The 13,858-nt window shown below is 35.8% G+C and overlaps 2 protein-coding genes across 2 annotated transcripts; both read right to left on the reverse strand.

Annotated features, from left to right (window-relative positions):
- Positions 1-7,930: 7,930 nt before the first annotated feature.
- On the reverse strand, positions 7,931-10,199 carry LOC132599884 (uncharacterized). Its single transcript, XM_060313052.1, has 3 exons — positions 9,940-10,199; positions 9,057-9,449; positions 7,931-8,209 (listed from the first exon to the last, which is right to left on the reverse strand). The coding sequence occupies exons 1-3, from the start codon at positions 10,039-10,041 to the stop codon at positions 8,126-8,128; spliced, it is 579 nt and encodes a 192-aa protein (XP_060169035.1). The 5' UTR covers positions 10,042-10,199; the 3' UTR covers positions 7,931-8,125.
- Positions 10,104-12,491, reverse strand: LOC132644274 (uncharacterized). The gene is made up of 4 exons (XM_060360862.1): positions 12,113-12,491; positions 10,976-11,217; positions 10,315-10,539; positions 10,104-10,229 (listed from the first exon to the last, which is right to left on the reverse strand). The coding sequence occupies exons 1-4, from the start codon at positions 12,489-12,491 to the stop codon at positions 10,104-10,106; spliced, it is 972 nt and encodes a 323-aa protein (XP_060216845.1).
- Between the last annotated feature and the right edge of the window lie 1,367 nt (positions 12,492-13,858).

Genomic DNA, 13,858 nt, shown 5'->3' on the forward strand with positions numbered 1-13,858 from the left:
TTTATGATATTAGGATGCAAAAGTCAGTACGCAATAACATAATGATAGCAAGGGAAGTTAGAAAAGAATAGAGAAAATAATGTACAGAAACACGCTTGGTATGGTGTTCTCCGATAGAGCTGTAGCTTTTACTTGGGCTCTCATGCATGCTTATGTTATTTTTATGTATGATCACACCGTGCCTACATGACCGGGCAGTATAACACCGCGCCGCCCTATAGGCAGCCGGCCAGACACACCACTGCAATGGGCAGCTTATACCCCGGACGCGAGAGGCCTGGACGCGGGCTAATGATGATCACACCATACCTATATGGTTGGGCAGCTTATATATGTATGACATGATATTATTTTTATTAGAAAAGTTAGCATGCATGACTCCGCCTTAAGAGGCAACCAGTTACAGGTTTGCTCCTCGCATTATGTTTCTTTATGTCTTTATTATGCTGTTGTACATGTCTTACATACTCAGTACATTGTTCGTACTGACATCCTTTTCTTCATGGACGCTGTGCTCATGCCCACAGGTAGATAGGGAGACGACGCAGACGCTTAGGAGCTTTCTCAGCAGACTTGCAAGAGCGCTCCACTACTCCGGAGGTGCTACTTACTAGTATATTCTTTTGTGTACGTATTGGGAGCATGGCGGGGTCCTGTCCCGTCCTTATAATTTCAGTACTTCAGTTAGAGACTCGTAGATACTTATATGTGGGTTGTAGATGTTGAGTGACTCCTTCCATGTATATTCTGTGCATCATTTTTGTAGCCTCGTGGGCTTATGCATACATGCATGCTTTGGGAGATATTTGGAGATTGTTTCATGATGAATCTTGTGTTGAGGTTGATGTATGTCCAGGTTGAGTATGGTAGGTAGCACGATGAGTGGTGCTCGGTGGTCAGCTCTGAGTACCCGTCATGGCCCACTGGTAGGGTCGTGACATTAGTGATCCTAGGGTAACATTTTTGTTTTAATTTTATCTTCTAATGTATAATGCCCTTTTATCACGTTTGCTTAAATATGGAAAAACAATAGTGACCACTTGCAACCAATTATAAAATAAATAACAGAAGGAAACATACCTTTATTTCAACAATTAACTTTCAATAATTGCCCAAATTATTGATGATAAAATGTTAAAACATATACTGTGAATAAAAGAGTGTACTCATCACCAGAGGCGAATCTAAGAGGATGTGTTCACCATTGCATTTAAGATAAGATATAAAATTTCATAATGACATCAACTTGGCGATCAAAAGATAATTAATTACATTTTTTTTATGAAGTAAGTTGTTTTTCATCGTTGCAGCTTAGCGCCATGGGGTTTTTTGATTTCTTTTGCCTTTTGAGACTTGATAAATTAGAAATAAAGGGGGAAAATCATCTGATGTAATATAATAAAGAAACACATTTTTTACTTTTGGGTAATTAGAATTATAGAAGAAAAATGATTTAAAATAATATAAAAAGGAGGGTTAAAAGGATGCTTTAGAAAATAAAAGCAAAAAACAAAAACGTGCGGGAGCTGAGGTTGATCCCAAGACCTTGAGGATATAAACATAGCCCCTAACTAGTGCTCCGCTTAACCTGATTTGAACATGTATTCTTTCAGTTAATATTAGATATATTTTCAGAATTATACACGTAATATATCGAGTTTAATCGAGTGACCATGTGTTTACATGACCCAAATTATATACATAAATTCGCCCCTGCTCACCACATGTCCACATGTAAATATTCATTTTTTCAAAGGATTACAGAAGACTCAACAATCATTTTTAAGAATCAAATAGGTACGCGATATGCGATATTTTGTAGAACCTTAGCACATGGAAAATGGACCATGCAGTATTTAACTAAGCTCCAGCACCAACCATGTTATAAACCTTTTGTTAAAGGCCAACTTCATACTAATAAAATAAAGGTTTTTTCCTTATTTATGTAACGATGGTGTACGGTCAGCTTATGCATATCTTAATTATTTCATCAATATTTATTATTTTTCATCAATATAGATATCGCGTATTATCTACTTAAATAATTACCTAACGTTATTTTATTTCTATTGAGATTTGAACTATAATCTCCGATTGCTTTCATTTTATTTTATTAATTAGCAAGTGACAGCTTTAATTAAATGCCTACGTGTTATTTACATTTTGCACTTTTAACACATAGTTATTCACATTTTATCCTACTATAATTTTAGTATATATTATGATCATTGATTTATGTATCTTGGTTCTCGATCTTCTTTCGTCCCGACAAACCGTACTCTCTTTTGATATGATGTTAGTGTCTAGGCCACCTTTTACAAATTTAAGTTATTTTATAAAAAATCTGACCTCTATACAAATACATAGTGGGTAATTTTGTTTATTAAATCTTAGATAGATGGGAAAAAATCACATAATATTTTTTATCTTAGTTGAAATTTGAATCTTCATCTCTAAATCGACTACTAGTCACCCGTTAAGTACAAAAACAGCTCTCTCACCCCCCCCCCCCCCCCCCGCCCTTAAAGTGACTCAAATGACAAGTGTTCCAATGAAATTTTATGTTTGAGATGGTGAATATTATTAATAAACTCACCGTCTGGTGGTTAGTTTTGATTAATTTTGAAATAATTGGGCAAGTTGTTCATACATCAAGGAATAGAAGTATGCCACAGGATTCTTGCTTTTGACGTAGCTGAGAAAAAGTCATACACTTTTATATTAGGCTTCTTAAATGTTTTCGTAAACACTTTCACAGAAGCTGCTAGATCCGCAACTTGACAACATCAACTAACCGCTCTCGCAAAAAATTTACTCGTTATTTATATCAAACCAAGATTATATGTGTTACATAATTTTTATTAGTAATGTGTAATTTCACTTTAATTCTTAACAGCTAAAATTAAATTAATTAATTTAGTGTAAACATTCGGTACAGGTAAATATATATCGTTCCCCACCCCGCTTCGTTCATCCTTGGGCCAATTTCTCAGTTTTTCTTTGGGTAGGCCCACTAAACTATGGAAATGGTAACTTCATTTTTCTCCAATTGTTGTTTTCCAGTTGCACCTAGTGTCTTTGGCGCTGAAAAATATCTAGCAATAGAAAATATTTTTCGAACACACTTTTTTAAAAGATAAGTTATATATCCATTTCACTTATTTCTTCGGTTTGGTAAGTGATGAAAAGCAGTGGAGTATTAAGAATTGATAATAATAACAACAATGGATAGTCTATTATATTTGAAAGACAAAAGACTAATATAACATGGACAGAGAAAAACTTTTGCATGGAATGGAGAAAGAGTGTGTGCTCAATAGTACCTTGAAGAGAATGCGTAGTAGCAGAAAGAGCTGAGACGAAAATACTGACGACATCATCATAGCCGTCGAAAGCGTCGCAGCTCTTCCGTATTCTTTGGATCTTCTGTTAGGGAGAGTTTTACCCTTAATGTGGGACTTTCAGCGCGAATCCAAAATGCAATGCCAGCACTACCTTATGAAAACCTTAATGAATTTCTAGTTTCTGGGAGGAAAACTAAAGGTAACGGAATAGGAGAATGTATATATACACATGTAGTGTTAAGCTGTATTAAAACAATATAATCAGTGTTTTTGGAGCTGTTAAGATTTATCCACTCCTGATTTTCTGGTTTGTATCATAATCTGCGTTTGAATTTTCATTGCATAAACAGATTGGGAGGCATTTTTTCCTAAAATATACTACTGTTATTATTCCTATAGTTATGGAGAGATTTGGGGGTTTCAAATGTAAGCTTTACCTGTTATTTAGCTCTTGTTTGAATTTCTTTTACGTAATTTGCTTGGGAAGAGGAAAATGGACAAATCATCGCATTTAAACTTAGGATATAACGATTTAAACCAACAGCTACGTTATTTATGGTCCACACATTTTCAAAAGAAAGAAAAAAAAAAGATACCATATATTATCCACTTCGCAGGTTTTAAATTCAGAGCTTTGAGAGCTATTGCCTATTTTTACAATGACGAGTTTAGCAAGTGTACTAATAGCTAGATTATTAAAGATAGGGTTGAAGAAACGATTATTATTATTTTTTTTTTTTTGTTTATCTTGTATTGATTTGTGTGATCAATTAATGTTGGAATACAGATTGGAATACAGAACCCCCATGGAAACACAAAGAAAACGAGAGAGAGAAACGAAGAAGACGACAGAAACACAAAGAAAACGAGAGAGAGAAACGAAGAAGACGGCGGTGATGTTTTGAAGTAAAAGACTCCACTTTCATTTTGACTGAAACAAGAAACAAGAATGTTTGGCCAAGTGGATTCATCTCAGCCATACAATACACACACTTGATAGATTAATCCTCCGCCTTTAGATTAAACTCATAACAGATTTAAATGTGGTCATGTGACCAACATGTGAGAGAATAAAGTTTGTTACACAATGGACAAGTTAGAATAGGACAAGTGTAATTAGTTTTGTCCATTTCCCCTTTTGTTTCTGTTGAATAGCATTGTGTATAAATATATGTACATACTGATGAATAAAAACACACAGAGAAAATTCTCAAATTCAGTGTCCTCATTTTCAATTTTCTACATGGTATCAGAGCAGCTCTAAGCTCGATCCAGATCTGTGTCAAAACATCAAAATCATCATCAAATTCTTAGCAAAACAAAATGCCTGAAACATCTGTAACAGAATCAGGAAGTGGTGAGAAAAGAATCACATATGACAATGGTCATCCTTATCACCTAAACAATTCAGATTCACCTGGTATGACTCTAATCAACACTGTTTTTTATGGAAGAGGATACCCAGGTTGGAGGAGATCTATCCTTCTCTCTCTATCAGCCAAGAGGACACTTGGTTTTATCAATGGAACTTGTAAAGCTCCAGATTTGAAGTCTGCAGATTTTGAGCAATGGAGTTGTGTCAATGATATGATTATACTTGGATCATTGATTCAGGAGCTTCAGAACACATGCGTTTTGATCCCAATTCTTTTCTATTTCTAATTCCTCTCCCTGTGCCTTTGAACATTAATTTACCTAATTCTTTCAAGGTAAGTGTCACTCATATAGGAAGTATCTCCATTTTACCAGGTCATGTCATAACTGATGTGCTTCTTGTGCCAGATTTTAAGTATAATCTGTTGTCAGTCCACAAATTCTGTGTGCGGTTTCAATATGATGTCCTATTCACAACTATTGGATGTTTGTTGCAGGACCTTTCAATGAAGAGTCCTCAAGATTTTGGTGAAGTTAGAGAGGGACTCTATCTATTGGAGCCTAATAGTGCCAAGTCTAGAAGTATTTTCAATTCCAATGATGTATTTTCAATTCCAAAAGGAAGAAATTCCATTTCACAATCAGTTTCAGTTTCAAATCCAGTACATGTTAATGCTGTTCCTAATGTAAAGCTTTGGCATGTAAGGTTGGGACACCTCCCATTTTCAGCAATGAAACATTTAAGTTTTCTTCCTTGTGACTTCAATTCTGATTCTATTTGTGATGTGTGTCCTAGAGCTAAACAAACTAGACAACCTTTTCCCACTAGTAGCATAAAGTCCAAACACATTTTTGATCTCATCCATATAGATACTTGGGGTCCCTACAAGTGTAATACTTACAATGGTTACAGGTTCTTTCTCACCATTGTAGATGATTTCAGTAGAGGAACATGGACATTCTTACTAAGTACTAAGAGTAATGCTTTCCCTGTACTAAAAAGTTTTTTATCTATGGTGGAAAGACAATTAAATGTGAGGGTTAAAATGATCAGGTCTGACAATGCTTTGGAGTTGGGGAAAGGCACACAAGAATCAGCATTTCTTGCCTCACAGGGGATCTTGCATCAACTGTCTTGTGTAGCTACCCCCCAACAAAATGGAATTGTTGAGAGGAAGCACAGACACCTCTTAGAGATTGCTAGAGGGTTGATGTTCCAATCCAAATTGCCTACGTCCTACTGGGGAGAATCTATTCTGACTACTACACACATCATTAATAGACTGCCATCTAGTGTGCTCAAGGGACAAACACCTTATGAAGTATTGTTTAGACAAAAACCTACTTATGATCATTTGAGTAATTTTGGATGTTTGTGTTATGCTTCCACTCTGGCACAAGGAAGGAACATGTTTGATGAAAGAGCTATTGCCTGTGTTTTACTAGGATATCCTTTACAACAGAAAGGATATAAACTGCTATCTCTTGATACAAAGAAAGTATTTGTATCCAGAGATGTCAGATTTCATGAATCACATTTTCCTTTCAACTCATCTGATAACTCACACACACCTATTTTTTCAAATTCCCCTCTTTCTCAGATCATCACTCTGATTTTCCACTCCACCCCCAATCACTTGTTCATGATCCTTTTACACCCTCAGAATCTCCTACTTTTGATCATTGTCCAAGATCTGCATCTACACTTCCTCATCTGTCACTGAGTTCTTCTCACCAAACGAATTCCACATATCAGCCTCTATCACCCCAATTTGACCCTACTTACCTAAGTTCTCCTACACCAACACTTTCCCCTTCTACCTCTTTCCCTATAACAAATCCACCAAAAAAGTCTGGCAGGATCTCTCATGAACCTGCTTACCTAAAAGACTACATTTGCAATAGTGTGATCTTCACTGATCTAGGGACAACTTGTTTTGATCACTCTCATAAGCCTAAGAGTTATGCTTTCTCCTCCTTATCCCTCAACAATCAACAACTCTTGCACTCCCTTTCTAACATTACTGAGCCTAGTTGTTACAACCAGGCTTCTCAACATCCAGGATGGAGAGAGGCCATGAACTCAGAAATTCAGGCTTTGAAAAATAATCAAACCTGGGAAGTTGTGATGTTACCTAAGGGGAAGAGAGCTTTACCTTGCAAATGGGTATACAAGATAAAACACCTCTCAGATGGCAGCATTGAAAGACTAAAGGCAAGACTTGTGGTGAGGGGGGATATCCAAAGAGAGGGTATAGACTATGGAGAAACGTTTTCTCCTGTTGTGAAAATGACCACTATCCGGTGCTTACTTACCATTGCAGCTAAGAAGAAGTGGTCTGTTTCACAACTAGATGTCAACAATGCGTTTTTACATGGTGACCTCAAGAAGAGGTTTTTATGAAATTTCCACCAGGAATGACTCCTCCTAGTCCTAACCATGTCTGTCTTCTGAAAAAAGTCTCTATACAGTCTAAATCAAGCTTCACGGCAGTGGTATGCTCGGCTTGCAGGAGCATTAAGTTTCAAAGGTTATTCCTCTTCCTTAAACGACTATTCTCTGTTTTTTAAGCAAAATGGGACACTAATTTCCATCCTAGCAGTCTATGTAGACGATATTCTCCTAACAGGGGATGATTTGAGTGAACTCGAGAATATCAAATGTTTTCTCAATACAGAGTTCAAAGTTAAGAACTTGGGTGAAATTCACTATTTTCTTGGCATGGAAATTTTATGAGAAACACATGGTTTTATTGTGAATCAAAGAAAATTTACCTCAGATCTGCTTCTCACTACAAAAAAAGGCTCCATTTGCGGGGGTTAAATTCACACATTGCGGCGGTTGTTAACCCCCGCTATCCGCTGTAGCAGCGGTCCACAAAACCCCCCCAATTCTGGTCGCCGCAAACATTTTGCGGAGGTTGTTTTCCTGGCCGCTGCAACACAATTACGGCGGTTGTGTGATATATTTAGCGGCGGTTCTGACCTCCGCAATTGCTATTTATTTTTTTATTAAAAAAATGTTCTGGGGTTTAAAACCCCCACAATTCATTTATTTAGCGGCCTATTGCTAGCAATGCTATTCTGATACCTTTTTTTCGGACAATTATTACTCCAAAACTGATTGAGAATATATTAATATAATGAAGCATCAATTTATTATTCAAATTGTTTACTAAAATCAAGTAACATCAATGTATTATTAAGCCATATTGACATTAACATAAAGCAAGTATTATCATTAGTCTCAAACCTAATATTAAACACATTCACTCCAACATCAGTATCCTCATTAGTCTCAAAAACTAACATTAAACACATCCACTCATACCACTAATCATAAAGGATCTGCTACGTCCATTCAATCAACTACCATACTTAATTGTCTAATACAATTGCACGGAACTTCATTGGTTGCCATTACGATTACTACCACTAAATGATCTTCTTACGTCCGTGGGTGAAGCGTGTCCACTAGCTGCATCACTTGGCTAGAAAAAAGAATTTAAAATAACTAATGATCAAATCCTCATAATCAGAGATATAATTGTTCATGCTACTTATGTTTGAATCAATAGCTCTAACAGACAGCCCTCCTGATTCATTGATAAAAGGAGAGAATTATTTTTCTTGGCACTGATTCAAGTGATATTTTACAAAGTATAAGGGCATTACAATAATCTATAATCTTCCATGACAAATACACACTACATATATTTGAGACACAACAGTCCTCATTAAGCTCATTTCCCTTTCAACTTCTGCCAACTTCTGCAAAGTTCCCAAATATATATAGTAGATCTTAACTTTCCTCCTAATTTCTACACAACCCCTCTGAATCTTTTGTAACCTTAACTATATACTATCCATTTTTAGTCCATGTTAATTTTCACAGGTGAAGAGAAATTAATTAAGAGAATCAAATTATGGGGTTGAATAATGGGTCCAGTTTTTTGGCTGATTTCCTGAGGCGGTGCGGTGTCTACTTAACCTTCAAATCTTGTCCAAAATTCAGACCATCTAAAATAATAAAAAGGATGTCCATATCAACAAAATCTTTGTCCTATTATTGAAGGGACACAGAGTATCATCCATCAATAAAGTAGCTATCAAAAAATGTACCTTTATATTTGTTGTCTAGATCCAGATTCCCTAGGTGTCCATTCTTGAAGAATGGCAATAAAAATAGAGCATAACTACTGACATTATCATCATCTTAACAGAAAAAGGTACATAGAAGGAACTACTTCAGGTTCCAACAAGTTTACAATGAAGGGATTATAGTTTGAGATTAATCTAGGATGTGAGTAAGTTACATTTCAAAGTTAACAATCTTACCGTTGAAGGAGGAGTAGTAGAAACAAAGATCCCAGCAAATTCTTCAGGTATTCTCCCTTCTTTCCTTATCATATACATCTTGAAAGCGCTCATCATTTCAGTGTGAGCATTCATCAGAAAATTGAGGCTGTCTTGGCTTTTGTTGTGAGCACTCAACATCTGATTGTACTTCTCTTGCCATTGAGAAGAACATGAACCATTATTGTAACTTGAAGCATTCAAATCACTATAACGGGGTCTTGTTTGTTTAAAAGCTCTACTTGGGACGACTCCTAATCCCAAGCACCTTACCCGTCCAGAATGCTCTTTTCCTAGTACTTTTCTGACGGCATCATTTGGCGAAATCTCGGACTCATCTGTGGTGCTTTGAGTCATGGCTTGCTCAATTTTTTCCTAAACACAGCACACACGATTAACTTAAGTACCAGTTGACAAGATAAAAATAAATTAAAGCAAATTTTTTAGACTCCCTGGCCTTGTTTTTCCAAACCTTCTTATTGCATCATAATTCCTCACTTCTACTTGATCAAAAAAAAAAAATTCCTCACTTCTACTCACTGCTTTGCCAACCATTTCCCCTATCTTAACATTTACCCTAATGATGGTTGCAAGCATTCTGGTATGAGCTTACTGCATTTTCTCATTTTAACACTCAACTAAAGTTTGGAACTATTCTGGTTAAAACCAAGAACAGACAGTTTTCTAAACTCTAATATCATTAAGGTCCTTGTAAATGTATTCATTTTTAGACAAGGTCCTCATAAATGTACTCATATTGTCAAGAATCATGTCAAACTATATCTACATAGATTACAGTAAGAACTATCCACTTGGAAGATGATTTGAAGAAATTTATTAAATCCACAATTACATAAAAACTTACACATATCTCTTTTGCTGCCTCATTAACATATGATCCATCTTCATTCCTATGAGTAGCAAGATAAAGTTGACCTCGTCCAGGATTTTGTCCGCTATTAGCCATCTATAAATAGAAAAATCAAAGCCACAATAACTTAACTAACTAGGAACAGATTCTAGTTTCACTCAAGTAATCCAAAATGAAGCAAAAACATTCACCATTTCAGCCCTTCTTCTGAAGTTGGGTTTGGAGCCACCGATGTGTGAAATGGTTTGTGTCTTCCGAATTTCAGCATTTCTTTTGCACATTTCCTTACAAAAAGATACTCAAAAGTTAAGATATATAAACAAATAGCCATATAATTACACACACCAATTGAAGCATTTAAATAAATACCCTTGTTTTTTCTTTAAGGCGGTAATCAACATAAGAAATCCATTGATCCCGTGGAATCCCATCTGGAACTTTATTAATTGTCTCAGCTCTTATCTGATCTCTGCTCTTAAGTGGGTTATCAATTGCATTAAACAACTTTAGCCTTCTTGCACCCCACTTCTTACACATCGAAGTATATGCATATCGCCTTGCATTTGACTCGCTGGTCCTAAAACAAAATCGCGGCTGCAAGAATAAAAGAAATGGTTAGCTTATCTATTATATGCAAATATACAGTCCACTTTTTCTTTTCTGTTAGATGTGATTATTTGTTGTAAAGACAACAACTGTCGAGATTTCCCCGAGTGAGATGTGTGATTGTTTACTCTTACAGACTTTTAGGAGGAGGACACTGTTCAGTATATTATCCCTTACATTTGTACATGGAATATCAATTTCTGTGCTTCATGAATATTCCTGTTCTAGTTGAATTATCGTAAGGAGGATTGCTAAAGAGGTCTTCAGATTGCAACTTCTGAAAACACCCTTATGAGTTAAATAAAGAAAAGGATTTAGGTTTTTCTATGTCACAAACAATTCCTAAAGCAATAACCAAATCACGGGTGATTAGTTATGATTAAATAGAAGAAAAGAGGAAATTAAGCCTCATTATGGCCTATACCTTTATAAATTGATCAAAGCAATTGTTGAAGTATGCTGCAGGTAAATCCGACCATTTTTCAAAGTGAACTGGAAATATGGAGCTGTCTTTTGCTAAGATTTCACAAAAACCTGCAAGAATGCCTTGTCCTTCGCCAATAGGAGAATCTAAGTCGTCAAAATCAACCACAATACGTTCTCCATTAGATAGATTGAACACGTCTGTTTTCTTCAGTTTGAGTTTCTTGATAGCTCCTTGTGAATCTGAAAAGATAAAAACCCAAAATTCAAAAATCACAATCAAATAACATTTGGGTAATCATTTGTACTTACCATCAAGAACTTTAGTAGAGAAACAGAACAAACCACTGACAAAAATATTGTCGTGAAACAATGATTTTGAAATCAAATATACTGGTTGCACAGAGTAGTAACTAAATTCAACCAAAACAAAATGGAAATCCAAAATACATTTTATGGAAGTAATAAAAATAAAGTGATTGAAATATTGCAGGTAAGACAATTCCAATATGAGATAAAATGACTGATGACAACTAATGCATATATATACATATATCATCTTTTTAAAACATGAAAAGTCAAAACATTGAAAAGATTATCTGGAAGGGAAACCATTAATTCCAAACAGAACAACCTACAGTCAATGCACATTGTATATAAGTTTTGGTTTGACTTTCCATAACAACACTTCAACCCCAAGTAGTTAGGGCACCTATATGACTCCTGGCTAACAATTCCACTATATCAACATGACTAATGAATTAATAACAGGCTCTAGAATAGTTGCAGTATACCTGTAACTATCATTGTCATTATTTCTTTCTTAGGCTGATAGTTACAGTCATTGTTTCACCATCAACACACATGTACTCTTTATACATCTGATATCTTACACTTGAGGGGCCAATATGTCATAAAAGATTCACAAGGCAATGTCCTTAAATTTACTTTGGACGAGTAATAATGCATCTAATGTCCAATTTTCTGTCATTTTCAACAGCATGGAAGCTAAACCATCTGCAGCAGAACTAATTTTGCCAGTCCCACCCCCACAACAGCGAGAAGAAGAAAGAAGAAAGAAGAAAGAATAAGAATAAGGCGGAGGAGGAAGAAAGAAGAAGTAAGAAGCAGAAATTACCAATTGCATCTACCGTCCAATGTGACATAGACTCACGTCCACTAGACTTTTTAGGTGGTTTCGACTGTGACGCAGTTTGAATTGATGGAATCGGCTGCGTTGTGGTTTGACCTGATGGAATCGGCTGCGTTGTGGTCTGAACTGATGGAGTTGGCTGTGCTGAATCCTGAACTGAAGGAGTCCGCCGTGGTATCGATTGAAGAAATGAAGTCAGCCGTTGTTGGCGAAGATTCTGATTCAGTAGTTGATGAGGTAATGGTGTATCATGAAAATGTGAAGGTTCTGATTCAGTTGTTGATGAAGATTGTGCTGCACCTCGTGAAGTAGATGCTGAGTGAACTGAGTTCTGTATGTTCTCGTAATGCTTGGGCTTCGGCATATCTGCAAGCAATAAAAGTAGATGAAACACACACATAGATAGTTGATTAACAAAAACATATCCAGGGTTAAAAATACTCACCAGGATATTCAACAAATTTTGGTAAGATCTGGAAAAAAAAAATAAAGAATGCAAGGTTTTTGGGACAATTTTCTGATTTATAAATGGAGATTGCAACTAAATTACCAATAAGAACTAAGGAACGGAATGAAAAACTACTACTGATTTGGCATTGAACTAATGAGCTTAATTCCTATTCAGACATATGCTCCTCTATTGCAACTGGGACATTTTCATAATCGACATCAAAAAATTGATCAAAATCTTGTTGTTGGTACGGCTCATTCTCGTACATTTCTCCTTCATCAAGCTCTCCCATGTCAAACAAATATCTTGGCTTTAAATGTACAACCACACTCCATCCTTCATCAGTTTCATCATCAACATAATAGACCATATTTTCTTGAGATGCTTCAATATAAGGATCATGATCCTCACGATCGCCGGTGTGAATCAATTTAGAAAAATTGACACAATTAAAATTCCAAGCATCTCTTTTGAACCCTCTACTCCGAGTAGTGTCAGCCCATTGACATTTAAAGAGAAAAACCCTGAATCGACCATAATAATAATTCCGACCATATCTATCAGCATTAGATGCAATACACGAGGTGTCAGAGGTAAGAAAAACTCCACTGTTTTGAGTTTTCGATCCTTGTTCTCTAGACAAAGTCCGAAATTTGAATCTATTAATGTTATAAGCAGTGAACCTTCTTGCATTTGTCATCGGACCCCGTGCTAAAAACTCCAAATCAGTAGAGATTGTATTGGCTATATCCGGATTCATAATCTAAATAAACAAAATTAGTTTTGTCAAATACAAAATTCAGACAAGAAACTTAATTAAGAATAGACAAACATTTGACTACCATTCACTTACTCGCTTTGGAAACCAATCAGGAAACTCCTTATTAACTCTCTTTTCTATTTCTGTTGGCAAAATTTTTCGACGACCTCTTGAACTCCTTCTTATGTGATCTCTAAATTCACTACGAAGGAGTTGACTGTATCAATTTAAATCACTTTACTCTAATGTTTTTGTCAGAATTCAAATAAATTTATATTTCTTACTCAATAAACGGCTTTACTGCTGCACAATTAAGTAACACATATCGATGAGCTTGAGCCTTCTCCAGTTGAGTCAAAGGGAAATTTGAGCCTCCGACAGGTTTACCTTGTGGAGGGAACAAAGATGATTCCTCAGGAGCCATGTTATGATTTAGTTCATCATTTACACGTTTAGGCCTATTTACTCTCGACTCCATATCCTCAAAATAACGAGAATATAGAGTCAGAGCTTCTTCAAC

This window comes from Lycium barbarum, chromosome 6, assembly GCF_019175385.1.
Source record: "Lycium barbarum isolate Lr01 chromosome 6, ASM1917538v2, whole genome shotgun sequence".
NCBI lineage: Eukaryota > Viridiplantae > Streptophyta > Magnoliopsida > Solanales > Solanaceae > Lycium > Lycium barbarum.

Coding starts and splice junctions, on each gene's coding strand:
- LOC132599884 (XM_060313052.1), bottom strand. CDS start 10,041: ATGGCTAATAGCGGACAAAATCCTGGACGAGGTCAACTTTATCTTGCT. Junction 9,450..9,939: donor AGGCAGCAAAAGAGATATGT/GTAAGTTTTTAT, acceptor TGCTGTGTTTAG/GAAAAAATTGAGCAAGCCAT. Junction 8,210..9,056: donor CTACTACTCCTCCTTCAACG/GTAAGATTGTTA, acceptor TCTTTTTTCTAG/CCAAGTGATGCAGCTAGTGG.
- LOC132644274 (XM_060360862.1), bottom strand. CDS start 12,491: ATGCCGAAGCCCAAGCATTACGAGAACATACAGAACTCAGTTCACTCA. Junction 11,218..12,112: donor TTGGACGGTAGATGCAATTG/GTAATTTCTGCT, acceptor TTATCTTTTCAG/ATTCACAAGGAGCTATCAAG. Junction 10,540..10,975: donor GCTTTGATCAATTTATAAAG/GTATAGGCCATA, acceptor TTATTCTTGCAG/CCGCGATTTTGTTTTAGGAC.